The sequence below is a fragment of the Lasioglossum baleicum genome, chromosome 14 (assembly GCF_051020765.1).
Source record: "Lasioglossum baleicum chromosome 14, iyLasBale1, whole genome shotgun sequence".
NCBI classification, from domain to species: domain Eukaryota; kingdom Metazoa; phylum Arthropoda; class Insecta; order Hymenoptera; family Halictidae; genus Lasioglossum; species Lasioglossum baleicum.
This window is the reverse complement of record NC_134942.1, coordinates 7,450,262-7,475,518: the sequence shown is the minus strand read 5'-3', so window position 1 is coordinate 7,475,518 and position 25,257 is coordinate 7,450,262. Positions and strand designations below refer to the sequence as shown.

Genomic DNA, 25,257 nt, shown 5'->3' with positions numbered 1-25,257 from the left:
CTCCAGTGAACGGGTTAAACATTTCTTCCGACATAAAATATTTCCATTCTTCCATATTTAATAATGCGAACAATAGTTTTAATAATGGTGCAGCAATTTTTAGTGGCGCCTCAGTGTCACCATTCGAGTGCTTAAAATTAAAAATAGAAATTGTTTGTACATAATGAAATTGTGGATATGTATTGCGAGAAAGATGAATTTGGGAATCTAAAACAGTAGAACAGAAGAATTCAGCAATGTATGTATCAGTTTCCATTTGTCATCCGTTTCTCGCGACCGACGCGGAAGAATGTTTGCCAGAAGATTTGCAGTCGAATTCTAACCGAACCAGGTACTACGGCTTGCGACAATAATATTTCAATGTTCCCAGTGATGTTTCCGGGAAAACGACATTTGTCTTTGTCGTTTTCCAGCGTTCTAACCCCACAAACCGCGAAAAAACGGTTTCCGTCGACGGCGAACCGGAAGTGTATGACAAAAGATGTCCGCGAGGGTAGCCAGGCTCGCTAGACGCCGAACGATCGTGCAAATACATCGGATCAGACGGTAAAAATACTGATCCGAGTATTTGTGAAAAGTATACGCAGGGAAAACAGCAACTTTGACGACCTCGAACGAGAAACCACAAACGTTCGCTCAATCAACAGACTCTTTCGCGTCCGAACGCGACTAATGGCCGACACATAAACAAACAATCGACGACACGCGACTCAACAGGCGACCGTTATACGAAGAAGAACGCGTTGAATCGGAGGATCGAATGGACCAGGAACGAAATGAACAGTAAAAATAATGAAAATAATGTTGTCGACACGTACACATCGGGAAAACAAGTGTGTGCACGCGCAACATCGATACTCCGGTGGTGAGAGCTTCAGTTTGCTGCGTGTGCACGCAGAGATCCGAGTGCATCGTGCAACGAAACAGCGTATCGTATAAATTGATTAGGCAAGTACTTACCAGTGCACATTCGTTGACGGCAAACCTGGACACGTGCTCCGGTCGATCCTTGTTCAACACCGACAACAACTACCGAAAAATGACAGCACAACGTGACACGCGAAACAAACCAACCGGCCGGCCGCGCATCGACTACGAAAATTCGTTCGCGTACGCGCACAATTTACACCAGGTCGTAGCGACACCTTCCTCGCGAGCGACTGCTACCAAATGCCTGCGTTTCCCTCGAGGGTTTGTTAAACAACGAGAACTTTGTAAATCACCGTCAGAAACTTGCTAGACCCTACGTCCCTCGCAGCAGCATACAACCTTCTAATGGAGCTCGCTCGCCGTACTGGCACGGGGGAAAGAACGCAGATCGAGAAAACCCTGTGGACATCTACCGGTAATACTTTGCATCTTTGCCCCTGAGAATTTGCAACCGGACGCGGCAAATACAGTAATGCTAACGCTGTGCATTGTTGCGAGGGATCGAATTTAATTTACCCGAGCCAATTTTGATTAAAACTCTAGGAGAAATTATTCTCCAATTATTCTCTTTTTTGTTCAAAAATTGCCCATATTCAAAGTGTTGTCACTTCATGAAAAAATGTAGTGGAATAGTCGGTCTGTTTTATTTTTGACATCTATTATTCCTTTTCCTCTACAAAGTTTACCGCGGGTGAGAAAGTGAACATACTTTTTCGTTCCGAATATTTTACATACTCAAACGTTTGTACAGACGTCAAAAAATTTTTTTAATGAATTACACCAACGTAGAGTTGAAGATTGGTTGCTGTACAATTTCTTTTGGCCGAGTTATTGAGCATTGAATGAGAAGTATGCCGCTAGCCCCTAAATGCATGCAACCGAGCGCCGCAAATACAGCGGAGCAGAAAGTGTTCGCATCACAAGAGGACATATTCAGAGTGTATATTCCTGTAAAATGAAATTTCTCAGAGACTGAGACTCCCGGAAAGGACGAACAGCGGGTTTACTTTCAACGGAAAATTTTATTATAAGAATCTAGAATCGTTTTGAAGTGTGTAAAGTTCAATGCGTTAAAGCGATGTATATATAAAAATAGTTTACAATTAAGGGATATTGGCGAGATAGTCCTTGACGCTGGAGGGGTCCAATCTCCTAAAACCGTTTGCGTCACAGATACCAACTTCGATATTATCAGCGGTCATTTGACCCTCAAAGCTTTCCTTCAGGGTTAAGATGGCAGTATGAACGGCGTCGTCCAGCTCGAGTGAATCGCTGTACCTCTTCTCGAGGAAAGTTTTGCAGTTGACAAAGTTTTTACCCATGGCAGTAGCCTTCCACGGGAAGTACGCGCCGGAAGGATCGCACTGGAACAAGTAGGGCTTGCCGTTGTCCCAGCCGCAAATCAACAGAGACACTCCAAAAGGTCTGACTCCTCTACAATTTAAAAGCAGGATTAAATAGATTCGTTCTACTGTAAATAAAGTAAAAGATTGTGGAAAGAATTATGTACCCAGACTGAGTGTATTCTTGCATAAGAATAGCAACGCGTTGCACCAACTGTGCAGTGGGTATTGGCTCCTGGTAGACCAGAAGATACTGCTGTGCCATTTTACGCGCTTGCTTTACTAGAAGCCTGTAGTCAGGTCCCATTCCACTGTACGTCATGCCGATATGCTTTGTTATCATCTCAACTTTGTTCACACTGTGTTCGTCATAGAGTATGGACTTATGTTTGTTTTCCGTGGCAAGAACAATTCCATTGGACGCTCTGATACCCACGCTGGCTGCTCCAGCTGCGACTGCTGCCAGAGCATATTCTATCTGCACCAGCTTCCCAGAAGGGCTATGAAACAAATCGATTACTATAATCTGACATACCGTGGGTATATTTGACGAGTCATTGTGGGCATGTCCCTCTGAAATCGATGAATTTCCACAGAAAAGCAACACACTTTATAATCAGAATCAACTGTACGATGATTTTCAGTAGAAATTCGATCTTTTATCAATGTACATTCAACAATCATTGTGTAAACTAATACTGATGATTCGGCGTTAGGTTATGTCTTTTCTGAAGTAATTTCATTGATCGATTGAATTAAGAATTATATAAATAATAGTGTAGTGGAGTTAGATGCTCGGTGATCGAAAGTTGTTACAGAAGATGTGAATTATTACCTGAAAGTTGTTAACGAAAAACTGTACCGTTCCGAAGCCATGACAATTACTTTGCAACAATACAGGTTACTAAATACCGTGAACCTCTTTCCACCTCTTTCGCTTTCAGTCGCACCAACCGAAAACGTGGGGAATAAGGGAAACTGGCGCTAGGGACTGACTTTTTGGTGATAAGCTGCGGTCATTTCAGGTCATTTTCAGCACTCTGGTAAACGCGAATATTTTGCTTTTCATGGGGTTTGTAGAAGAAAGTACGTACTTTCATTCTGTAATTACAGAATTTGCAAAAGTTAATGAATTTTCCCTGGGATATAAAATGACAGAATTTGGTACGATTTTAATTTATTTCAGATCTAAAAAGGCTGCTATATGTACCACGGAAAATAAGATTCTATAAAAATTCGTTTACAAAAATTGAAAATTGCATAAATGTCCGCGGTCTACTAATGATTAATAATATATAGATTTCCTCCTAATATGCAGTTTTGCATATTACTAGTACTAACTCGTAAATACGAGTGCTTCGATTCGGCCCAACTATCCTCGCGCGGAACATATTTAAGAAACAAGAGCAAACTTTATTAAAAACTTTATTAAAAACTTTATTAAATATAATAAATTAAATAAATATTAAATATTACCTATAACAACTTATTTTAACATGACTCTGCGTACAAAAATATTACATCTTATATCTGAAGTTTATCCTCAGTAAATATTGTATTTTCACCTGAGCAACATCATAAACAATGTATTCATTGTACAATAAGTTTGATTGCTTGGGCAGTTTCGTGGTCACGACTGTACCCAATGGAATCTCAACACCGTCCATAGTCTTATGCGAGGTTTCGGGATCAGGTTGCATTTGACCGCGACCAAACGTGGAATGTTTACCGCTTGGTAAATTCTCGATAAAATCAGCCGAATATCTCTCGTACATGTTACCCAAAGCCACCTCGCAAAGTAGCAAAAGACCAGTGGAATCCAATTCGTTCGTATAACAATAATTTGCAGACTTGGACACCATATCCGCAAAGTATATACCTTTACCAAACATGTAACCGGTGACAGGTGCCTCTGAAGGAGCTTTCCTCAATCCCTGAGAAAGTATACCAGCGTAGTTCGTCGTTCTGGAACCGTGCCACAACAGTTTCCTGTTCGGCAATTTCTTGAACGGTTCGAATCTGCTATCTTCTTCCGATCTATTAACAGCGAACACATCTTCGATCTCAAGATCATACTGCTTGTGAGTGGTAGCATGAGTATTTCGAACGTATTGCTCGATGAGCTTGTACTCGTTGCTCTTCTTGTCCAACACTTTGATATCCGCGTTCAACTGCTTATAGTGAGCGTCGAGCGGATTCTCCGACAACGTCACCTTGGTGTGCAGCAGCCGATAAGTGATCTTCATCTCCAGCAACGCGTCCAGCATCTCGCATTTCGCGTGAATCGCTTCGGCGGTGTCTAAAATCTTCGGTCTGGATACCCCAAAGTTGTGAGGTATCAAACTATAAAATTTATTCGAAGCATCTATCAACGCGATTCGTTCAACGTTCTTCCTCTTCAGCAGCCCTTGCAGGTCCGTCAACACGGAGTACGCTTTCTGTATCTGCGTCTTGGTGATCTTCCCGAGTGGCATCATCTCCACATCGATCTCGAACTCTGCCAAAGCTCGCTTCATGCTTAGCTCGTCGAATAGCATTCTGATCAAGCCTTGAACCGGTTCCTCTAGCTCGCTCTTGATATTGGATTCTAATAACTGCGTGGAAAGCGAGACCTCCTCGCTGTGATCGATGTCCACTAGGCACATCTTCCGAGGCACTTTCACGAAGTGATCTCTCTGAGACCAAACGTTTCCGGTTTTATCTTCGTACAAGAATTCAAATCGTCTTATACAACTCTGCAAAGTTAGATAATCCAGTGTATGACTACTAATCGTTGTGCCTATCCTGCCCTTGCTTGTGAACAGCCAATACTTCTTCTGTTTATCGTGCTCTAGAATCTGCAATTTGTAGTAATTGTTCATTTGAGACTGTATGTCCGTGTGCACGAGCGTAACAGTGTAATTGTCATTGCCGATTTTGTACACGTGAGCCACGGACTGCAGCTTACTGTCCGGATCAACCATTCCACCATCTTTCAATTGTAGATACATCTTTCCAGATACTGATTTCCCGAAACTACATTTAGCTTTGCTCTTCGCTGCTATCGCGCTTACTCTGCTCGATATATCACCACCCCAAGTCGAAATAGTCTTCTTCTTAAGCAACGAGATTGCAGGTCCCGTATATTCTTTAGCTTCCTCGACGAAATCTTCGGTGATCACTTGAATATTCAGACTCTTCGCTTCCCTCATCCTCACATTCATTTGGTCCATCACCTTCTGAGTCGATATCACCGCAGCAATATTCTCGTGAAGCTTCGAAGGAACCTCTCCTCCTAAATGAATGATTTCTTTCTTCAAATCGTTCTTATCTTTCTCCGTACGACCTATGATGAAGAACTGCATGTGCTTCAACGGCTCTGGCTTCGCTTGAACTAAAGCGGATGTTGATGGAGCGGTCACCTTTATCAGTCTCCTTTTTACTTTGCACTTCAATGATTTACTGTGGAATATTCAACTAGTCATTATTTCATCATTTTATATGCTATAAATAGACGTTCTGCATTGATTATGGGAAGCAGGAATAAAATAAAAATTTGTTTTCATCCCTCAATGACTTTGTTACATTAAAAACATTACAGTATTCTGAAATTTTTCTAATCCTTTACTGTTTTATATTTCACTCGTTCAATTTCTTTATAAATGCATAAAGATCCACAGTCTAGTTATAAATTAATGCCACTATAAAAATTGCTGTATGGCCAGCAAAAGGTTAACGCTGAGTAGACTACTTACAGATCAGGATATTTTTGTTTCATGTCGGATGGTATCGAGATTTTTTTCCTCTTAGGATCATGAGTTACGTGGTCGCATTTCGTCCATTCGCTTATGTCTCCTGTGCATTTGTATCCAACGCCCGATGTGTACACAAGTTGCCCGCTGCATTTCGAACATGGCTTCAGAACTCCGAAGCAAAATGAATCGCTCAATCGATCCAGTATCTACAAAAAGATTAACGATCATTGAAATGTTTCTCTAAAATTGTCGAAAATTCATTACTTACAGCTGTAATACTTCCTGGAATCTGTTGCTCATTCTTCGCCAATATATTAATTAGATCTTTTTTTTTTATGGAAGACAGCATATCCCTAATTTTGAAAAACTCTTCGTTCTGCTTCTTCATTTCATTCTGTTCGTCCACATCTTCTAATTCTTCCGGTACAACTTCGCCCTCTTGAAACTTCAGCAAATCTGATTTCACTTTTTCCTGATCTTCTTTGGAGAGATCACCGAAACCAGACAACGCATCGCCACCTCCGTGAAACTCTAACTCTTTTCTTATTTTCATGAAGCATTTGTAATGATACCGGTCATCTTTGGAGCCATTCTTAAACACCACCCTTATCTCGCTGTGTACTATCTTCTTCTCACAGCCTATGCAAGTTGATCGACTAGATTTCGCATATTCAATAGTAAAGTATTTAGCGATGCCATCGCTTTCTCCAATAGGTGCTGCAAGCAAAGCTGCGTTCTCTGTTTTAACATATTTCAAGATCATGGAAATCTGTGAGGAAGCCTGTTTTCTAGATAATTACTCTAAATACAAATATCAAAGAACATACCAAATCTCTTTTTAATATCTTGCTGATCCTCCCAACGAATATTATCAAAATTAGCTATGTCTGCTATAGATTTAAGTCTCCACCTTATAAAGAAGCACATAGCGTGATACCACTTTGGTGATCTCTCACTGTAAACAGGACACTACAAAGTAGATAAAATTATTTACGTCAATGTTTTTGTACAAGACTAAAGGCAAAATAAAGAACAAGTATATACATAACGAAATAACTAATTAAATAGAAAGAATTAAGTTGATGTCCTTGTACAAGGCAAAATAGTTTCAAATAAATAATAAATAAATAAAGGATGAGTATACATTTTTATTCGACACCTTTGTTTCTGCTTAAAATACTAAAAATTGAAGTTTTGAGACTGTAACTATTGTACGTGAGTAATTAAAAGTTGAACAAGATTGACAAAGAGCTTATAGCGTATTTAAAATGCTGTTGCCGGCATTGGTCATGGTATTTTACCTGGTCATATTTTATCCAGCCGAATTTTATCTGGGGAAAGACAGCAAGCCTCAGCGTTCCTTTCAAGATGAATTGGTTACAAGTTTGACATATGGCTTGCGAGCTACTCGCATACTCAACGAGGTACGGTAGATTGGGATCCATCGGATCTTGCCTCGGTGAAATTCAGTTTTGAAATACGTTCAAAATCTCGCGAGCATTTATATATTGCACTTGTTTAGACTTTGTGTACGAATCATCATCGGTGAGGCACAAAACTGTCGCGTTCTGATAGTTTTTGCCTCACCGACGATATCAGCTATACGAGTTCAATGACAACCGGCAAGGTAATCTTTGTTTGTAAATCTCGCGGTGTCGGTAGTTCATCGAATTCGTTATTATTGTCGCGTGAGCCATCGTGTCCTTTTCCTGATGTCAAATCCGTTCCCGAGCAAGGGGGTTAGGTCGTTGCCCTGACAAACGTTGCGTTGGTGCGATCCACTGATATAATATCAGTGGTTCGATCCTACTTATTAAATTTCAAAGTCCCCTCTCCTTTTCCCTTCCGAAACCGATGGTCCAGCACCCACCAGACTGCACCAGACTTGACCTGACCTGACTTGACCAGACAGTCTGGTCCAGGTCCAGACTATGGGTCCTGATGAGCTGAGTCCTGATCCTGATGGGTCCATTGGGGCTTGTGGTTGCTTGTGGTCCATTCGGTCCATTCAGGTCCATTGAATCCATTCCGTTTCACGCATTAGGCGCATGGCATGGGTCGCATTCAATGTGATGCGCGCATTGATGCGCACAGAGACTGTTTTCAGGTCATTTTCAATGCTGACAAAATAATAACGCAATAACACGAGTATCCGAACCGCTAAAAAATGACAATTATTTATTAGAATGCGGATCTTCATGCAAAATAAAAAATGTTTGCATTGATTGCAAGATAGAGGAGCGAAATACAAAATTTCTTTCTTCTTTTCATACACCGATGTCTTTTACCCATTCCTTACCCATCTGCTTACCCATTTTTGTTATAAACTTATAAATTATAAATGCATAAAATCCGAGTCTATATAAATAGTTATTATTTTCCTGTAACGCTCTACTCTACCGTGCCGACTGAAACTGACACAGCGAATTTTGCGTAGTTCGCGAATTCCCCGCTCAAATACTCTTTCAAATGGCGGCCATTTCTTTTTCTTCCAGTCAGAAATGAAAAATGAATATCGTTCGTACGACAGACTGGAGGATAATTTCTGTCGATCTCTGTCGCACGAATAAATTGTCCCGTGAATTCGTGCAACATCCGGCACGATATCGCGGTAAAAATATGTTGAATACGAACGTCGATTAGGGTACAATTATATTCAACCGTAGGAGCCGCCGATCGAGGGAAACATGACAGCCAACGAGTACGAAAAGATCCCGGAAGATCAGCTGGATCAGATACACACGTGGATCGCAACGATTCCTTTCTCGAAGCCCAGCAAAAATTTGACCAGAGACTTTTCAGATGCCGGTACCATTTAATGTCCCTTTTGTCAATTTGTTTACACGTGAAATGGAAAATCAACCTTTTTCACCTGTCTAGTGGGAATTAAGGGGATAGTCGCAGCTTTATGCCTCCGAATAATGCAAATTACTCTGCCGACAATAACATTGCGTCTTTACGTTTTCTATTAAGATATGGTACTTAGACTGTACTACTGAATCTTTCGAAGAAGACTAAAATGTCGACAAGCAGTATCGCCAAAAATTAATGAATAAAGCAATGGGATGCGCATTCTCATTTCTCAAGAATGCAAAGACGGGGTTCTTCAGCAGTCCTATTTTTACGTTTATGAGGCGTAATTTGCATTATTCGGCAGCATGCGCCTTCTCATTTCGCGATATCAAAAGAATAATTTGCATTATTCGGAAGCATACGACTGCGCATGTAGCTATTTTCATAAAGCTGCGACAGCTACACGCTGCTGAATAATGCAAATTACGCCTCGTATTTATGTAAAAACAAGACTTTTGAAAGCGACTGCAGTATAGATCGATCTTTTATCTAACGCTTTTGACTACTGAGAAACCTCATCTTTGCATTATCGAGAAATGAGAAGTCGCGTTCCGTACCCCTGCAATCCTGGAAACAAGTCTACGTCAGTCTACGTCTACTCCCTTCAAGGGACCCGATTAATCGCGCAAGGTTTTCCGTAGTGCTGATGGCGGAACTTCTGAAGGTGTACTACCCCCGCTACGTCGATCTTCACAATTACGTGCCGGCTAACAACTTCACTACCAAGAAAGAGAACTGGAACATACTGAATCGGAAAGTGCTCAGCAAAATTGACATGAAACAATCGAAAGACACGATCAACCAACTGGCGAACTTCCACCCTGGGACGGTCGAACACCTGCTGCTGGAGCTTTGGAACAAACTGTTAAAGGACCCCGAGCACCAGCATAGCTTGTACAATATCAAAGAAAAGGATTCTGAAAGTAGCCAAGCACTTTCTAGTCTAGCAAAAATCGAAATTAATCCTATTATACTTTCCCTAGGCAAGATCGATGAAGCTAGCATCCAGAAAGAGAGTTCGATCCATTATTCTCCTAATCAGTTAACTCCGAACACGATCGTTTCCGGTACATCTATGCTGAAACGCGTTAAAACGACGCTTCTCTTCACATTTCATTGGGTTCTTCTTTGGCTCTGCTTCTGGCAATACTTCCCAACCATCAGCCTCCGAAATCGTCGTAAGTTGAAACGTTACCGGATGTGTTTCTTTTGAAACTCGGAAATACACCTCCGGTTTCTGTTCTTCATGGAAAAGAAGCTGCACCTGCGACCAGGACACAGGACACGTCGCAGAATACAAATTCGGGGGACGTCGTCCCTCGTCAAGTCTGCGTGCAACTGCGACAGGAGCTCCGCGAGAAGGGCGACATCATTTCCACGTTGAACTGCAAGGTCGCGTACCTCGAGAACGCGATGCGAGTGAAGGACCTGCGGATATCGAACTTGGCCTCTCAGATCTTACAGAACGCCGTGGAATCCGAGCAGCTGGCAAGAAACCAAACCAACGCCACGCCAGCTAAGCTTCGTCCTCGTCCTTCGATCATTCGCGAGAAAATTAAGGTGGAGGATTGATGTGTACCTGGTCCAAATAAACACGAATCCTTTTACTCGATCACGTTCTCGATCTCTGGGGTGAAACAAAGGTTTCCAATTGAAGTGGGTTTACGAAAATTGGAAAGCTTCTGATGGCCTAGCTTTCTCTAGGATTAGCTAACCAGGATGAGCAAGCAGTTTTCGGTGTTTATGCGTTCAGGTTTAGTTCGGGGAAGGTATTGGGCGGATTTTATGCATTTATGGGAAAAATGGGCAGGTGTAATTTCCCGCGCCATTCTCAATCCCGCTGGACTAACGATTTTGTTCTCCAATCAAATATATATTTAATAAAGAAACAAATATTACTTAACGAATCAAAATTTATTAACAAAATGTAAATCTACATTTTAAATTAAAATAAGACACAGAAAATTTTAGGACACAGAGAATTTGAAAATGAAAGTAATACCAGGTACTTCATGTTATTTTGATTAATTTCTAAAAAGTTCGTATTGTGTCCGCTAACCGGGTGGGGCACGGTAACAGGTACCTTTACCCTAAGCCTAATACATAGTTGCCGGTCGCACGCACTAATGCGAAACGCAACGAGTTTCTTTGCAGGAGGAAGGTACACAGGGAACTTGACCTTAAAGTTTGTAAAATGCCACTCTCCGGTCGGTGTTCTTCAGCAAGTGGAAAGAGAGGGAGGAAGAGGGAAGAGGCGGAACGGGGCAAGTGGACAGAGAAAAGAAGAGAGAGGAAAGAGACGAACTGGTTGCCGGCACCGCCACGTATCGTAATGTGTCAGTATAGAGGGAACGCGTCGGCAGAAAAGGCACGCAAGCACCTGAGACTCTCGAGCCAGCCTGAATGAGAATTTGGTAGCAACCGGTGTGAGTATGATTTCAGCGTCGAGCTCAAATTATATTTCTCTCTCTGCCGGTCTCTCGTTCTCGCTGCTTGACACTTTTTGCGCTCTGTCCTTTTGAAATTCGACTGGTTCGCTCTCTTGCGCGGTCACGACGACGTTAACATTGTCATTCCAATTATCGTGGGGCGCGTACCACGCTGCGAAACATTTTAATTGCTACTCGCGACGCGTTCCAATAAAATTGTATACGCCGTAGACGCTTCACCGTCGTTCGTCGAAATTGCAACGATTATTTGCGACAACTAAATAAGGATAGAAAAACGAGTCGACACCTGACGCAGCAGAATAAACATTTTCGAGAAGCCATTATGTAGCACGTTTTCTTGCGGCGTCAATGTTTACTTGGGGTAATTAGTTTTTTTCGCTTCGACGAATGGAGTTGCTTACGGAATATATAGTTCATGGGGAAATTCGTCGGGGAAACCGGTTTACCTTGTCGTTGACACTGGTTTCGAATAATGAACGGCATCACCGAGGATCTTCGTATGCGTAATAAATGCAATTTGCCGGGTAATTAAGTTGGTGTGAACCTAGACTGGAGGCTGTCGAAGGTATTGTATACGGACGGGACTGTCTCGAGGCATTCCGTCAAGTAGAACACGTCGGTGTCCGATATGTCTAACGACCCATGTTCACGGGCATCGACCTTTTGCCTGGCGTTCTCTCGAGCGGGAGACTTCGATGCTAGCGGCTCCGTGAAGAGCGGTTTCGAAACACTCTCGAAAAGTTTAGAAAGTCCAGACTTGTCGAACGGCGAATTTTAATTAAAAGTGCTGCTGGTGTAGACAATTTACAGATAAACGGGAAGACTCGTACGATTTTATTGCGACAATCTTTACGGTTTTTTTTGTCGACGGTTGTTGGGTCGCTTTTTGCCACGTCGCTTCTTCCACGCACTCGTGTTTTTTCTAGTTGATAAGAACGAATCTCACAATCATTACTGCACTATATGTCACGCATTCTCGTGCTCCATTCATTTAGATGATGTTTCTGAAGATCGTGCCGTGCACGACGCTCTGTTACCTGGCCGCGGCGGCGTTGCTGGGTGTGCTGCTCTTTCTGCTCGCCGTGTACATTTACAATCAGTACACCTCGGGCGTTTGCACCAGCAACAGTAGGATGGAAGGGAAGACGGTGATTGTGACTGGGTGCACTTCCGGCATCGGCAAGGAGGCTGCCAAGGACATCGCCAAACGAGGCGCCAGGCTGATCATGGCCTGCCGGAATGTCGACGCGGCGAACAAACTAAAAGGTTTGTCGAAAATGAGAACCATGTTTAAACACGCAAACATGAAAACACTTTTGCATTGTTTTCAACATCAATACGTAAAATAACCTGTTGCCGATGTCAATTAGTTTCGCATGCTAAACGATCTAAAACAGTTCCAGGTAGCAGCAATCACTTTAGAATTGAGTCATTCCGAGTTCATCTAAATGTTCCGATCTCCATTGATAATTAGCTCGATGTTAAATACCTCGTGTTAATGACATGGTAATGCGATGCGAGGCTATTATAACGGTGCGCGGACGAGGAAATTATTCATAGAACCTCTCCGATATAGTTCAACGATGACGCTCGCTGAATTTATGACAAGAACGGATATGTATTTTTGCAGAGCAATTCGCGAAAGAAACGAAGAATGACAATATCGTTGTCCGGAAGCTGGATTTGTCTTCGTTGGCCTCGGTCAGGGAGTTCGCGCAGCAAATAAACCGCGAGGAGAGCAGGTTGGATGTGTTGGTACACAATGCGGGGACTGCGGAGGTCTTCAGAAAGAAAGTGACCGAGGACGGCCTGGAAATGACCATGGCAACCAACCATTACGGCCCGTTCCTGCTGACGCATCTACTGATAGGTGAGATAATTGCTTTTCGACTTGAATAACCAGACCATGGATCTTTAGGCATTTATGAGAAAAATAAATGAAATACAATTTTTCTGACAGATTTGCTGAAGAGATCGAAACCCAGCCGCATAGTGGTCGTCGCCTCTTCGCTGTACTTTCTAGCACGACTGAATCTGGACAACGTGAATCCAACGGCCACCTTGCCCGGATATCTCTACTACGTCTCCAAATACGCGAACATAGTGTTCACGTTAGAGTTAGCACGACGTCTCCAAGGTTCTGGTGTCAGTGCGAATTGTCTGCATCCTGGACTAATGAGCACAGGCATCTGGAAGAACGTTCCACCGCCAATGTCCTGGGTGGTGAACTTCTTGCTGAATACTTTCTGCAAGAACGAGGAGCAGGGATCGCAGACCACTATACACTTAGCGGTTTCGAATGATGTGGAAGGTGTTTCTGGGAAATACTTCGCCGACTGTCAGGTATGTAGAAAACACTCTATACCGTTTGATGATGTTTATTGATATCGGATTGATAACTGATGAACTTGTATCGATTTAGGAGACAACTCTGTCCAGTGGAATACAGGACCAAGCCAAAGGCAAGAAGTTCTGGGAGCTCAGCGAGAACCTGGTGAAACTGCAGCCGTCAGATCCGAAGATTTGAGGACTCGAGGACTCTTCTGCATTGTCCAAAGTATTCGAGAACGTTTCCAGTTCGTTTATAGTACTCGTTAGATATGCATTTTTATGAGAAGTTAGGTACACTTCTGTACCTATATGTTAGGTATATTAAGCTTTACACAATGGAGATGACAATAATAAATGCGTTTTGTATTAGGATGTGGTAGTTAGACTGTTCTGCTGAACCTTTCGAAAAGACTCAAATGTTGACGAGAAGTATCTCGAAAAATTGGTGAATGAAGCAGTGAATAGTTTTAGCCCTTTGCACAAAACAGTTTCAATAATATTAAATTCGTAAAATGACCTAGGCTTAAGGAATGTCTTGATTTTGGAATTAAAATTGCTTCGAGTCCAAAGGGTTAAACATCATCGATTTATTGTGAGAATAGATCGCTCTCCGGGGAATAAGGGATGAAGAAAATTGAGGCAGCGATCTCTATTTTTCCACTATATTTTTACTGCATTCTGGACAGAAGACTAGTAACTGGACGAAATCGTTAGCTACTTCTGAAAGTGTTCAGTGTTTCACGTTATGTGACCCGTGTTTAGCGTTCTGAGGCCCGGAAGGCAGAGGGAATAGTCTCTCCCATAGACGCATTCTTTCTGGGAAGAAGTCTGTCTTCATGGAAGGGTGTACATCGAGGTCCAGGTAATTAGTTCGCGATGGTACGAACGTGGTCCATGTTACGTCTCGGAACTTCTCGTCGTTCTTTGGTATCGGTTCGCCAGTTTCGACGAAGTTAGCCCAGATAGAAGTGGAGACCTCCACCATGGGGATTTCGGGTGCGTCGTTGTCGAAGTATGGGAAGAGCTGCTTCAACCAGAACAGGTATTGGAGATCATCCTGATGCGCCACTCCATCTGGAATAGGTGAAAACGGACGTGAAGTACATTTCGATCGATTCGAACTGAACATTCCTTCATGTATTTGCTCAACAAATAGGGGTGAGCAAATATTGATAAGCGATAGTGTATACAACGCAGTTTTACCGAATGGCGTGGTGTCGTTCCACTGCGAGAAACTGTAGCGCGACTTGTGCGAGAATTTGTAGAAGTACACCGGCTGTTTCGAGTACGTTGCCATCAGCTTAGCCAGTCGGAACATGGGGAAAGTGATTATCCCATCGCCGTATATCTGGAAAATGGTAAAAGCTGTTCAATAATGTCCTAAAACTCTCCGACGCGTGTGAACGCCTGTGAGATAGCGGCCAGAAAGTTGAAGAAAGTTGAGAATATACTTAAAAGATGTAAATACTTACTTGACCAATTTCCATGTTGGTAGCCGAGTTGATCGGCTTATCCATGAAGTAGAATTTCCTCAATTCCCTGCTGATGTAATGCGATCTAGGCGTGTCGCGTTCGTAATAGAATATTATGGGAGCGAGACGGGACCAATCGTCGTTGACCTCTTGGTACGACGTACCATTGTTCAAATAGTCGCGTTCGTACGCTGAAACGAGCAATCAGAGTTTTCAAAGTTGGGTTGGAATGCTCTGTATTTTGAAAACGTTGATATTTTAATCAAGACATATGTTTCACCGTAGAAGATTTTTATTCTTAAAGAATAGGAGAAGAAATTGAACATGTTTTCTCATACGATATTTGCATTTTTAGCAATTTCTAGAATACAGAAGAATTTAATGATTTAAAAACTGTCTCAAATAATGATATTCCATTCTAGTGCAAGGGGTTAACAATGATGGAAAATTTACCGGTTCTAACTCCTCCGAATTCGTCTTCCGTGACGCCGAGTATGTATGGAACCTGCTTGAATTTCCCCTGCTTGATCAGATCGTATGGTTGAGCAGTCAGGAATCTCTCCACACCACGAACTTCCGGTTCCACAGCTGGCTGCCAGAGCAGAATCGGATTGCCTTTCCACTCCTTTGCAAAATAGATGAAATATGATTAGTTCTAACTAAGAAGGATGTATGAACATTGTAATTAATTGTAATTTCTTTTCGAACTCACGAATACTGCTCCCAAGGTGTTGGTGAAGTTCTCGAATGGCTTGGTGTTCAAACACAGCAACATGGAACCGGTGGTGTCAGTAGGACAATCCAACAACTCAGCTTGCTTCTTCGCTAACTGCTTCTGTCCATTGCTGGCGATACCATCGTAAACACCCGGTGCGATCGCTGAACCGCTCATGGAAATGGCTCTGTGGAACAGGTTCTGAGACATCGGTGACACCATGTGCAACGTGATGCTCAAGCTCCCAGCACTGTCACCAACGAGAGTGACAGCGTTCGGATTGCCACCGAAACTAGCGATATTCCTTTGGATCCATCGAAGAGCTATCACCTGATCCTTCAGACCATTGTTCCCTGGTGCTAGGTTGTCTCCAGTGCTCAAGAACCCTGAAAAAGGTTTATTTTAGTACGACGTTTAACCACGATCCTTGTACTTCATCTTTAAAGTACCTAAGGCTCCTAGACGGTAGTTGATGGTGACCAAGACGATGTCCTTCTCCATGATGTACTGCGGTCCCCACCACGAACTCTGCCCGGAGAACGAGTAGAAGCCACCAGGATGTATGAACACCATAACTGGCCTCGACACATTTTCGCTCTCGCAAGGCAACTGTAATTAGATCCCTGCTAATTTCAATTGTTCTAAGGTTTGATGAAAACCGGATCGAAAAAACTGTCCACACGGGAGAAGTTGCGATTCGACGCCCTAATGACAAGATCAAAATCCCAAAGTTGTGCATTGAGCCCAAAGTTTGAAAAATGGAAAATATTGATATTTTTAAGAATATCAAAATCACAACTTTGATTTCACCACAAGTTTACCCGTGTGGGGCGTTTCCGATCCGGTCTATTGATGATGTGGTTCGGTAACCACTCGTTACGGGGCTACGAAGGTACGCCCTTCCAGAGACCGGGCAGTTACCGAGCAGCCAATCGCTCGCGGACACTCCCCACTATACTTACTTTCGTGGTGTACACATTCAGGCGAAGACAATCTTCTGACGGCTTCTCAGCCCGCGGATAAGGACAGCTGGGTCCCTCTTCGCTGGCGTCGAAGGTTTCCTGCCAATCAGCTGCAGGAATCGGCGGCTGTGCAATAACAGGATCATTTGTTAAGATGAAAACAATAAGACGAACTGGTGATAGCAACGTTCATTCAAATTGCCCCTAAATGCGCGCTAACTTCTGCGACATGATTCACAGGTGGTCGCATGATCTCTCGACCGTGGCTGTCGTATGTATACCAGTAACGGAAGGACTCGTTAGAACGTTTCTTGAATAACAATCGCATGACTCATTCTTTTCATAGTCTCCACCTACGACTCTTTCGTTGGACCGCCACCGGTCAAGGTCGCACTGCATCAAAAATCTCGCGATCACCATGAAGAAATAAATTGTCTTGGTGCTTACTTGGAAACGTTGTTGTCCAGTGGGAGGCTCGGCGTATCGAATACCGCGGAAAGAATAAATCTTTCGCCCCAGTCTCGAGTTTATGATGGACCCACGGACTGGTCCAATCGGTGCATTAACCAGCAACTGTTGTTGCTCTTCGGAAGATGATTGTTCGGCAACGATGCCGGCGACGCAGGCAATTATTAACAAAGCGCTCCTCATTTTTATGACTTTTAAAGCTCTGTCTGCTCGAACCAGTTTGAAACAGACTCGGCTGGTGCTCGTGCGAGCACTGAACAGTTGCAGGACAGATCCGAGCGATTTATACTTCTGGCAATGAGGAAAGCGAGTGGGGAAACCCAATTACACTTGCGGGGGAACAATGGTGCTTCGTAAACGCTCACGTAAGATCACCCCGTACAAGGAAACACGTACGCCGGAGCTTTTTTCGCGAATCTACCGTCCGCTGGCCGAGGATCTCACCAATTGTCTCGTACTATGATCTACGACGACTTTATCGTACGTTTTGCTTATTAGACATAACAACTGTCGTGGCACGAAAATACGGGAGCCTGAGGGAAACACGCGAAAGTAGCTCCGGTTTATATCAGAGCTTTTTTAAAATGTTTATCCAATGCACTCGTGCGTTTAATTGCAACTTGCGATAAGCGCCGCGACTTCGCCACTTATTGTTAGTCTGCTATAAATCATTCGGCGATTTTTTTTCGTAATTACGCGACGGCCGCAACGTGGTGGTTGTTGCGTGATTACGGTGTTGTTGAAATTCGACACTCGAGGGCCACGGTAATCGATATGGAAATTTTCTGGGTAAATCATAAATCGGTATTCGAAAAATCTACGAATATTGGTGTGTTCTCTATCAAAGTAATTGAGGGGTGAAATTAATTTTTATTTTATTCTGCATGCAAACAGCAGTTCAATTAGGGTACGTATATCTAGCATTAACAGGTTCATTACGTTCGTTATTGCGTAGACTTTTTCCAATGAACCGCTTCGTGGAAGACAATCATAATTCTACTTCAGAATCACTTATGTGACTCATCGTCTCAAACCCTGAACCTGTCCTATAGTTCCACTATAAACGAGAAAGATATTTTTAATCGTGCTCTAGTTCTCCGGCATAAGAATACCCTCACTCTAATCAATTCCCAAGTCATGTTTCTCCAAGTCATTACACTGCGATTACAACTTGATCAACCAATTCGTTGACAAGGAAAAGAAAGATATCATTTCCTAAACTTCCTTGCCAGGGGTAAACCAAACAACAGATAAGGAGTATAAACGTTTTATTTGCAAGTCGAATATTGATACATCGTGTTTGCGATAGGTTTTCGGAATTTCCAAGAAGTGGAAATGAGCTCATGTGTACAATGTATTATATATATGATTAATTATTCGGGGATAGATATTCCCGGGTTATGACAACGGGGGCAGAGGGAACAGCTTGTCCCATTCGCGCATTCTCGCCGGGTGCAGGCCAGTTCTCATCGTCGGGTTCAGATTAATTTCTAGATAGTTGTCTTGCTGCGATGTGAATCTGTCCCATCTAATGCTGCTGTGTGGACCACTCTTGGGAACTGGTTCTCCTGTTTCCACGAATGTCGTCCACATCGAAGTGTAGAGATCCACCATGGGGATTTCGGGGGCATTGCTGTCGAAGAATGGGAAGATCGCCTTCATGAAGAACAGATACTGCAGGTCGTCGTGGTGCACCACCCCTGGAATAAAAATTTGGTTTCAATTTATACAAGCTCCTGTGATTGTACTCTAATCTTTTCAAACAATTCTTATTTTTAAGCACTCGAATGGTGATTTATTAAAAATATTGTTCACATAATCAATTACTAAGCATTCACGTATCGTACAAGGTATTGTACCAATTTTAAAAATCATAGGCAATGGAAATATTCTAGCTAGAAAGGAATGTTTAATTGTCGAGTGAAAATAGGTCCGAGTGTAAAGTGTTAACAGACGTACCGTACGTGGTAGAGGCGTTCCACCTAACGAAGCTATAGCGCCCCTGATAAGTGAACTCGTAGAAATACACCGGTTTCTTCGAGTTCTCAGCGATCAGTTTTGCCCCTCGATGCATCGGGAAAATGATAACGCTGTCCGCGTAAATCTGCAAATAAATCACGATATTTCACAAGCTCCCAAACAACAATAAATGGATCGAATTACCTCAGCGACACCCTTCCTGTTGTTCGAATCAATCGGCTTCCCGTGGAAGTAAAACTGGCGCAACTGGTCGCTGTCATACTTCGACCGATTCGTTCCTCGTTCGTACATGAAGCTAATCGGTGCAATGCGATCGAAGTTGTCGTTCATGTCGCGGTAGTAGTCGTTTCCTGCTTTAGTATAATTCTCGAACGCTGTGAAACATCGGAAGTTAAATGTTGTATTCGATGTTGGAACACATTTGTGCTTACCGACGGCTACTCCACCAAACTCGTCCTTGGTCACACCGAATATGGTTGGCACTTGGTGGAAACGCCCTCGTCTGATCAGATTGACGGGTTGATCCGGTAAGAATCGTTCTACGCCGGGAACGGAGGGCTCTACGACCGGGTACCAGACTACTATCGGGTCTCCGTGCCATTCCTAGAAGAAATGGCGTTTGTTTCAATCGGAAACGGTTTTTAATCAGAGATGGGCTCAATGAAACTTGCAGTCTGCTTCTAGGGTTCAAAGTTAGATACAGTAGAACGAGACTGCAGGATCATGACCCCATCTCTATTTCTTATGATCAGATTGCGGATGTTCACGCAATTTACGATTTTTATAGGCGAATTTCAAGAAGGTGGAATCAAATGAAATCTTAATTTCTGCGTTACATAAAAATCGTATTAAATTCTGTCAAATTTTATACTCTAGCATTCTCTGAGAATTTTCAGAAGCCGTAAATGCATAAAGATCCGCAGTCTACTTTATGACACACGAACGAACAAAGAACTCATCAATAGTGTCGGTGAAGTTCGCCAAAGGCTTCGTTCTTAGACAAGCAATCATCGCCTGGTTATCGTTAGTAGGACAGTCCAAAAGCGTCGCCTGTTTAACAGCGAGCCTCTTCTGTTCGGTCGGATAGGGTTCGGTGGTCAGTAATGATCCACTCATCACGATCGCTCTATGGAAGAGGTCCTTGGACATGGGGGACACCAGGTGAAGCATCACGCTGAGTCCTCCGACACTGTAGCCACTGATAGTTACGCAGTTAGGGTCTCCGCCAAAGGCAGCTATATTTCTTTGGACCCATCTCAAAGCTTCGACTTGGTCCTTCAAGCCTAAGTTACCGGGGGCTGCTGCGTCGCCTGTGCTTATGAATCCTGGAAATATTCATTTTGTTTTCATTTTATACATTTACCAATGTACCTATGAATTACCTAGCGTCGCCAGACGATAATTAACAGTGACCAGCACAATGTCCTTGTCCAACAAGTACTGTGGTCCGAAGAAGAAGCTCTGGCCAGAGAACGAATAAAATCCTCCTGGATGGAAGAACACCAGTACAGGTCGCGTAACATTCTCACGTCCCGAAGGTAGCTAAAATTCATCAGATTAAAAAGACTCCTACGCACAAGGCTATCCAGATCGTCACCTTGGTAGTGTACACATTTAATCGCAGACAGTCCTCGGACATAGGCTCCAGATTACCGATGTTCGGACATCCAGGACCTTCTTCAGTCGCGTCGAAAACATCGTTCCAGTCGGCAGCCGGAGTAGCAACCTGCGTGACGAGAAAATTGCAGAACCCATTCTCACCGGTGTCTCATAAATATCCGCGTAAAAGGAAATGCAAGGAAACTTCTTCGTTCCCATGGACGAAGGTCGCGCATAATAATTTTTGGCCGAATGCCGGCGAGACGATAAAACCGCGTTTCAGAATTTCAGCTCGTCTTCGTAACAAAATCTCTTCAAGTCTTTTCACATATCACGCAATAAACCAATTCATCCACAGTTTCTCCAAACAAATCAGGTCATCCGGTATCGTTTAATTAATTGGAATTAAGTTCGTTCATTAAACCAAATTTTATTGGGATTCTTGAACGCAATGAAAATGAAAAAGACCAAAGCAGCACCCTCTATTTGAACTTTTATAATTCCATTAATTAGTTAAGGAATAAATGGAATAAATGGATTAATAATTTATACCTGAAAACGTCGCGGTCCCGTGGGTGGCTCGGCGTATCTCACTCCGCGGAAGGAATAAATCTTGCGGCCAAGCCTTGACTCCAGAATAGATCCTCGGATCCTTCCGGTCGGTGCTCGCGTTTCCGGCTGCGAGGAATCGCAAAGAACACTACCGATCCCGAATAAACAAAATACGAGCAGCAGCATCTTGACTCCTCTGGCTGCAGACACCTGTCGTTCCATTTTTATCTCCGAAGTCTCTCGACCTCGCTCGCCCACTACTCGAGTCACTCGACGCTTTAACAATACCGGCCGAATGTTAACTAATTTATTCCGAGACGTTATTGCGATCATCCAGTTGTCTCGTCAATTCTTATCGAGTTATGTAGATACTTTTTCCCCGTCAACGCAAAACAAGCTTATTTATCACCGGCAAAAGCGATACGATGCTCGCACGTCGAACGGTGCGATACGTATCGAGTCGTTGACGATCTGTTTTTTCCTCGTTCGCATACTCGAGACCTTGTCCTTTTCGATCGAATATTATCGTAACTTGTTGTTGACGCGTCCAGCTTACCAGGAAAAACCAAACATTTTTATCCTATCGCGTTGCGGAGTTTTCCCGGTAAACTATTTACCTCATTATTCATGAACGTTTGCTCATTATATGACAAGATTAGTATTATAGTTGCCAGTGGCAAAGATCGCGAGCGTAATCGCGTTTTTATGGGGGGCATTAATCGCGTTGTTGACTGAATCCGAGCAAACGTAATCGAATTATGCAAGCAGCGAAATGTCCCACTTTCTCGGATTGTCTGCAAGCTTATCTAAATTGTCGTGGATGAATCATAATTAATGGATACGATATTTTTTGTATTTATTTGTATTCGATAGAGACATTTCAAGCTATTCTTCTTCTTCTTCTCCTTTTTCCTCTTCCTCCTCCTGTTTCTCTTCCTGTTTCTCCTCCTGTTTCTCCTCTGACTCGTCTTCTTCTTCTTTTTTCTTCTGCTTCCTCTCTTTCTTCGGCTTCAACTTCCCCATTTTCTCCGCCCGTTTCCTCTCCCTCTTCTGTTTCTTTGCTAACTCTGGATCGATACATGGATCGTAACTCGCTTCGTAAGCGATCGGATCGATCGGCCGCTGCTTTCGAACTTTTTTCTTTTTCTTACCTTCGTCCGACGGACACTTGCCCATCTTATAGGGCTTTGTTTTCGGCAAGACTTTCCCATACGGCTGAAGACATCATTACCATGCATTTAATTCTATCATCAAAAATTATGCCTGTGGTGGACGACCAAAGGAATGTAGCTCAAAACCATTATTCAAGATATTGTTTACATTATTAAATGTGTCGAGGTATTGTACGAGGTATTATACCAATTTCGTATCGAATATCGATGAAGTGTTTAATTTTCGAGTTAAACTAGCATCGTGTGCAAAGGGTTAAGCCCAATGATGAGGTTGAATGAAATGTTTTTTGTTCGACCACCACAGATATACTCTCAACAAAAATGATACATCCTACAGGCATCGGGATAATCGGTCTTCCATATTCGTCCTTCTCGCGCGGTGGCTTTTTCTCGACAGGATCCAAAGGTTTGCGGGGTTCCGCCAGCGATGATACTCGCTCCGAAGCCGACGCCGACAACGCTGCCTTTTTGACGGTGAACGGGTCCGACTTGCAAGCCTTGCTTTTGCGGTCTATTGGCTTGGCTAATTTCTCAACGCCCGGTGGCACTGCAACGAGATAACGTTGCTTATCAAGCCACTAATTGCTTCAATGCAGCGTGTCCACCCACGTGTCCGTATGCGTGACAACATACAAAGTATTACAGGGAATCGCATGAGGAGAACACTTTCGATTTATCTTTAAAATTATACGTCTATGCGCTCCACACCTGTTCCCATCAAAGCAGATTTCTTCGTAATAAATGCGTCTTCCTTGCAAGGGTATGGCGAGAACCTCCACGCATTTTGCTCCAGCTTCCTCTTCTTAATTTTCTCCTCCCTCTCCTTTTCCTCAGCTTCGTTCTCAGCATCGCCTTCCCCGCCATCTTTTTCCTCTGTCTCATCGTGCTTTCTTTTCGTACCCGTTTTCTTCTGCTGCTCAGCCAAAGCTTCTTTACCCCTCTGCTCCTTCTTCTCGACGATCTCCTTCTTCATACCCTTAGCTGCCTCGTCCTTTCTGAATTTTATCATCGCGTACTTCGGCAGAGCTATGTACTTCATCCACGGTGTGATCTGTAGACGAAAGAAATCCCATTGCAAACAACGTATGGAAACGTTAAAGCGCATCGCAGTTGAGCAACGTGTGATCTGATTACACATTTAAGTAGTCTATAGTCTATACGCGGTAGAGACTGGCGTTGACGCATGACTCATAGTGTGCGAGACACTCGGACACTTTTAGCAAAACACGCAGATGATTAATTAATGAGAAAATCAAGGTTCCCTACATTATTATCGTACAATGTTTCAGTTGTCGTTTCCAGTAGCCGTGAAAGGACCTTTGTCCTTGAAGTAGCCCTTAGGCAATGTGTTCTGATTCTGTATTTGCGTGGACAGGCATTAAGTAAGGAAAACATTTTCCACTATATTTCTTTATATATATAATTATAACATGTATTTATAACCGCAAATTACCATTACAACAGATCGCTGAAACTGACCTTGTACACCAGTGCTCTCCTGTTAACTCCCAAGGGCGTGAATATCATAGCGATCTCCTCAGGAGTCAGCACACCAGGATTCTTGAGAAGCTTCTTGCACTCTGCCAGCTCGTTCAGTCTATCCTCATCAATTCCTCGAGATTCTTTCTCATTCAGATCATCGGCCACACCCTCCTCTAATTTACGTTTCTCTCGAATGCAGTCGCGAGGCTTGCTCAACTCGAGAATTCTCCCCGACGCTTCATACGTCAACGCTCCCGGAGAAATTTTGTAAAAAACGCGACCATAGTCGCACAGTTTGACACGAGGAAGAGCAAGAAGCATCACACGTTTCGAGGCAACGACATTCAACGCAGATCTGGGAACGCTCCAGTCCAGACGACAGTGGATGCTAGGGTCAGGAGCTGGCTTTGGCATTGCGATGATCTTAAGCCTCTTCTTCAGCTTGGACAAGGGCTTCGATGGTCGTTCCTGAAGAGTATCGAGTTTTTAGAACTTGAGTTGACTACCATTTGTATCGAGTGCTCACTATTGGTTCAGGTTCTGGGTACTTCCTCGGCAAAGCGTTCACCTTGGCCCAGGCGTTGAATCGCGCCCAGTCTTGCGGTGTCTTCAGCCATCCCTTCAGCTTCAGCGTGTACTTCCCTTGCCTTATAAATTCAGAAAATGATAAAAATTCAGAAAAATGATTTTCCACATTCACGGTTACCTTATCTTGCCCTTGGCCTTCTGTCCTCGCCTCCTAGGAGGTGATCTCCTTCGTTTAGCCGGTGGTTCCTTCGCAGGAGGAGACTTTGACCTACCACCACCCCTTGTAGGAGATGTATCCTTCGCTGGTGGTGTAGGTTTCTTCGCTCTCGAAGGCATATTTCAAAATTTCACAAGCAAATCTCTAACTGAACGATAATGAACTCTCAATCAGTGATCGGAGTATCCTGATCCTTGTTGTTTGGTGTCTTTCGATTTGTTTGACAGTTGTGTAGGTTGTATGGTTTCAATGGCAGCAGAAATTCCGTGGGGAGCTGTTGATGACGGCATTTTGTGATTGAGATGTAGAGAATGGTTCATTTTAAACGATATCGTTCCATTTTTATCGTTTCCAGCAACGTCCTCTTCGCAGAGGTTGCTTTCTAACAGACATCGAGAGGAGACATGATCGAAGAACAACCAACGTTCGTTTGTTTATCCATTTTTTTTTTTAATATTTTAAAATACTC

At 43.2% G+C, this 25,257-nt stretch overlaps 7 protein-coding genes across 13 annotated transcripts in view; 2 read left to right on the top strand and 5 right to left on the bottom strand.

The window, feature by feature from the left end:
• Msi (RNA-binding protein musashi) overlaps positions 1 to 1,313 on the bottom strand; it is a 154,784-nt gene extending 153,471 nt beyond the window's left edge. For all 3 annotated transcript variants that reach the window (XM_076437667.1, XM_076437662.1, XM_076437664.1), the window contains exon 1: positions 961 to 1,313. The gene's annotated coding sequence lies outside the window, so the exon portion shown is untranslated. The remainder of the gene's footprint in view (positions 1 to 960) is intronic.
• A 619-nt stretch (positions 1,314 to 1,932) lies between these two features.
• On the bottom strand, positions 1,933 to 3,267 carry Prosalpha2 (proteasome alpha2 subunit). Its single transcript, XM_076437677.1, has 3 exons — positions 3,109 to 3,267; positions 2,441 to 2,773; positions 1,933 to 2,364 (listed from the first exon to the last, which is right to left on the bottom strand). The coding sequence occupies exons 1-3, from the start codon at positions 3,147 to 3,149 to the stop codon at positions 2,034 to 2,036; spliced, it is 705 nt and encodes a 234-aa protein (XP_076293792.1). The 5' UTR covers positions 3,150 to 3,267; the 3' UTR covers positions 1,933 to 2,033.
• Positions 3,268 to 3,681: 414 nt separating this feature from the next.
• On the bottom strand, positions 3,682 to 7,452 carry LOC143215503 (poly [ADP-ribose] polymerase-like). 2 transcript variants are annotated; one of them, XM_076437651.1, is made up of 5 exons: positions 7,309 to 7,452; positions 6,835 to 6,976; positions 6,276 to 6,745; positions 6,008 to 6,213; positions 3,682 to 5,714 (listed from the first exon to the last, which is right to left on the bottom strand). In XM_076437651.1, the coding sequence occupies exons 1-5, from the start codon at positions 7,450 to 7,452 to the stop codon at positions 3,791 to 3,793; spliced, it is 2,886 nt and encodes a 961-aa protein (XP_076293766.1). In that variant the 3' UTR covers positions 3,682 to 3,790. The 2 variants fall into 2 exon arrangements, with proteins under 2 accessions (XP_076293766.1, XP_076293767.1); XM_076437652.1 differs by having other exon boundaries at positions 6,835 to 6,962.
• Positions 7,453 to 8,309: 857 nt separating this feature from the next.
• LOC143215515 (sperm flagellar protein 1) lies at positions 8,310 to 10,986 on the top strand. Of its 2 annotated transcripts, XM_076437676.1 has the most exons (4): positions 8,310 to 8,815; positions 9,502 to 9,783; positions 9,844 to 10,038; positions 10,116 to 10,986. In XM_076437676.1, the coding sequence occupies exons 1-4, from the start codon at positions 8,695 to 8,697 to the stop codon at positions 10,430 to 10,432; spliced, it is 915 nt and encodes a 304-aa protein (XP_076293791.1). In that variant the 5' UTR covers positions 8,310 to 8,694; the 3' UTR covers positions 10,433 to 10,986. The 2 variants fall into 2 exon arrangements, with proteins under 2 accessions (XP_076293791.1, XP_076293789.1); XM_076437674.1 differs by having other exon boundaries at positions 9,502 to 10,038.
• A 158-nt stretch (positions 10,987 to 11,144) lies between these two features.
• On the top strand, positions 11,145 to 14,013 carry LOC143215514 (retinol dehydrogenase 11). Of its 2 annotated transcripts, none has more exons than XM_076437672.1 (5): positions 11,145 to 11,286; positions 12,306 to 12,576; positions 12,941 to 13,180; positions 13,271 to 13,653; positions 13,733 to 14,013. In XM_076437672.1, exons 2-5 carry the CDS (start codon positions 12,306 to 12,308, stop codon positions 13,835 to 13,837), a joined length of 999 nt encoding a protein of 332 aa, XP_076293787.1. In that variant the 5' UTR covers positions 11,145 to 11,286; the 3' UTR covers positions 13,838 to 14,013. The 2 variants fall into 2 exon arrangements, with proteins under 2 accessions (XP_076293787.1, XP_076293788.1); XM_076437673.1 differs by lacking the exon at positions 11,145 to 11,286 and adding an exon at positions 11,733 to 11,875.
• Positions 14,014 to 14,204: 191 nt separating this feature from the next.
• LOC143215599 (uncharacterized) lies at positions 14,205 to 21,829 on the bottom strand. Its single transcript, XM_076437870.1, has 17 exons — positions 21,390 to 21,829; positions 20,836 to 20,964; positions 20,621 to 20,780; positions 20,187 to 20,563; positions 19,422 to 19,841; positions 19,218 to 19,362; positions 18,660 to 18,958; positions 18,270 to 18,315; positions 17,955 to 18,043; positions 17,238 to 17,564; positions 16,791 to 16,916; positions 16,278 to 16,437; positions 15,826 to 16,214; positions 15,567 to 15,738; positions 15,114 to 15,304; positions 14,845 to 14,989; positions 14,205 to 14,715 (listed from the first exon to the last, which is right to left on the bottom strand). Exons 1-17 carry the CDS (start codon positions 21,720 to 21,722, stop codon positions 14,372 to 14,374), a joined length of 3,852 nt encoding a protein of 1,283 aa, XP_076293985.1. The 5' UTR covers positions 21,723 to 21,829; the 3' UTR covers positions 14,205 to 14,371.
• Positions 21,830 to 21,972: 143 nt separating this feature from the next.
• Positions 21,973 to 25,190, bottom strand: LOC143215508 (uncharacterized). 2 transcript variants are annotated; one of them, XM_076437660.1, is made up of 7 exons: positions 24,750 to 25,190; positions 24,570 to 24,690; positions 24,041 to 24,511; positions 23,270 to 23,612; positions 22,897 to 23,108; positions 22,541 to 22,604; positions 21,973 to 22,456 (listed from the first exon to the last, which is right to left on the bottom strand). In XM_076437660.1, the coding sequence occupies exons 1-7, from the start codon at positions 24,905 to 24,907 to the stop codon at positions 22,275 to 22,277; spliced, it is 1,551 nt and encodes a 516-aa protein (XP_076293775.1). In that variant the 5' UTR covers positions 24,908 to 25,190; the 3' UTR covers positions 21,973 to 22,274. The 2 variants fall into 2 exon arrangements, with proteins under 2 accessions (XP_076293775.1, XP_076293774.1); XM_076437659.1 differs by having other exon boundaries at positions 21,973 to 22,604; positions 24,750 to 25,188.
• Positions 25,191 to 25,257: the final 67 nt, after the last annotated feature.

What these genes read in the sequence shown, in the direction of transcription:
- Prosalpha2 (XM_076437677.1), bottom strand. Translation starts at nt 3,149, where the DNA reads ATGGCTTCGGAACGGTACAGTTTTTCGTTAACAACTTTCAG. An exon ending in TTTTCGTTAACAACTTTCAG is followed by an intron (nt 2,774 to 3,108) that starts GTAATAATTCAC and finishes TTTGTTTCATAG; the next exon opens with CCCTTCTGGGAAGCTGGTGC. An exon ending in CAAGAATACACTCAGTCTGG is followed by an intron (nt 2,365 to 2,440) that starts GTACATAATTCT and finishes TTTAAATTGTAG; the next exon opens with AGGAGTCAGACCTTTTGGAG.
- LOC143215503 (XM_076437651.1), bottom strand. Translation starts at nt 7,452, where the DNA reads ATGGATCCCAATCTACCGTACCTCGTTGAGTATGCGAGTAGCTCGCAA. An exon ending in GCTGGATAAAATATGACCAG is followed by an intron (nt 6,977 to 7,308) that starts GTAAAATACCAT and finishes TCTACTTTGTAG; the next exon opens with TGTCCTGTTTACAGTGAGAG. An exon ending in AGATATTAAAAAGAGATTTG is followed by an intron (nt 6,746 to 6,834) that starts GTATGTTCTTTG and finishes ATGTTAAAACAG; the next exon opens with AGAACGCAGCTTTGCTTGCA.
- LOC143215515 (XM_076437674.1), top strand. Translation starts at nt 8,695, where the DNA reads ATGACAGCCAACGAGTACGAAAAGATCCCGGAAGATCAGCTGGATCAG. An exon ending in CAGAGACTTTTCAGATGCCG is followed by an intron (nt 8,816 to 9,501) that starts GTACCATTTAAT and finishes GGTTTTCCGTAG; the next exon opens with TGCTGATGGCGGAACTTCTG. An exon ending in CATCAGCCTCCGAAATCGTC is followed by an intron (nt 10,039 to 10,115) that starts GTAAGTTGAAAC and finishes TTCATGGAAAAG; the next exon opens with AAGCTGCACCTGCGACCAGG.
- LOC143215514 (XM_076437672.1), top strand. Translation starts at nt 12,306, where the DNA reads ATGATGTTTCTGAAGATCGTGCCGTGCACGACGCTCTGTTACCTGGCC. An exon ending in CGCGGCGAACAAACTAAAAG is followed by an intron (nt 12,577 to 12,940) that starts GTTTGTCGAAAA and finishes GTATTTTTGCAG; the next exon opens with AGCAATTCGCGAAAGAAACG. An exon ending in AATACTTCGCCGACTGTCAG is followed by an intron (nt 13,654 to 13,732) that starts GTATGTAGAAAA and finishes GTATCGATTTAG; the next exon opens with GAGACAACTCTGTCCAGTGG.
- LOC143215599 (XM_076437870.1), bottom strand. Translation starts at nt 21,722, where the DNA reads ATGATCGCAATAACGTCTCGGAATAAATTAGTTAACATTCGGCCGGTA. An exon ending in ACAGGAAGGGTGTCGCTGAG is followed by an intron (nt 19,363 to 19,421) that starts GTAATTCGATCC and finishes ATTTATTTGCAG; the next exon opens with ATTTACGCGGACAGCGTTAT. An exon ending in CACCACGTTGCGGCCGTCGC is followed by an intron (nt 17,565 to 17,954) that starts GTAATTACGAAA and finishes TTCCCCACTCGC; the next exon opens with TTTCCTCATTGCCAGAAGTA.
- LOC143215508 (XM_076437659.1), bottom strand. Translation starts at nt 24,907, where the DNA reads ATGCCTTCGAGAGCGAAGAAACCTACACCACCAGCGAAGGATACATCT. An exon ending in AAGGCCAAGGGCAAGATAAG is followed by an intron (nt 24,691 to 24,749) that starts GTAACCGTGAAT and finishes TGAATTTATAAG; the next exon opens with GCAAGGGAAGTACACGCTGA. An exon ending in GGAGAGCACTGGTGTACAAG is followed by an intron (nt 23,613 to 24,040) that starts GTCAGTTTCAGC and finishes TTTCGTCTACAG; the next exon opens with ATCACACCGTGGATGAAGTA.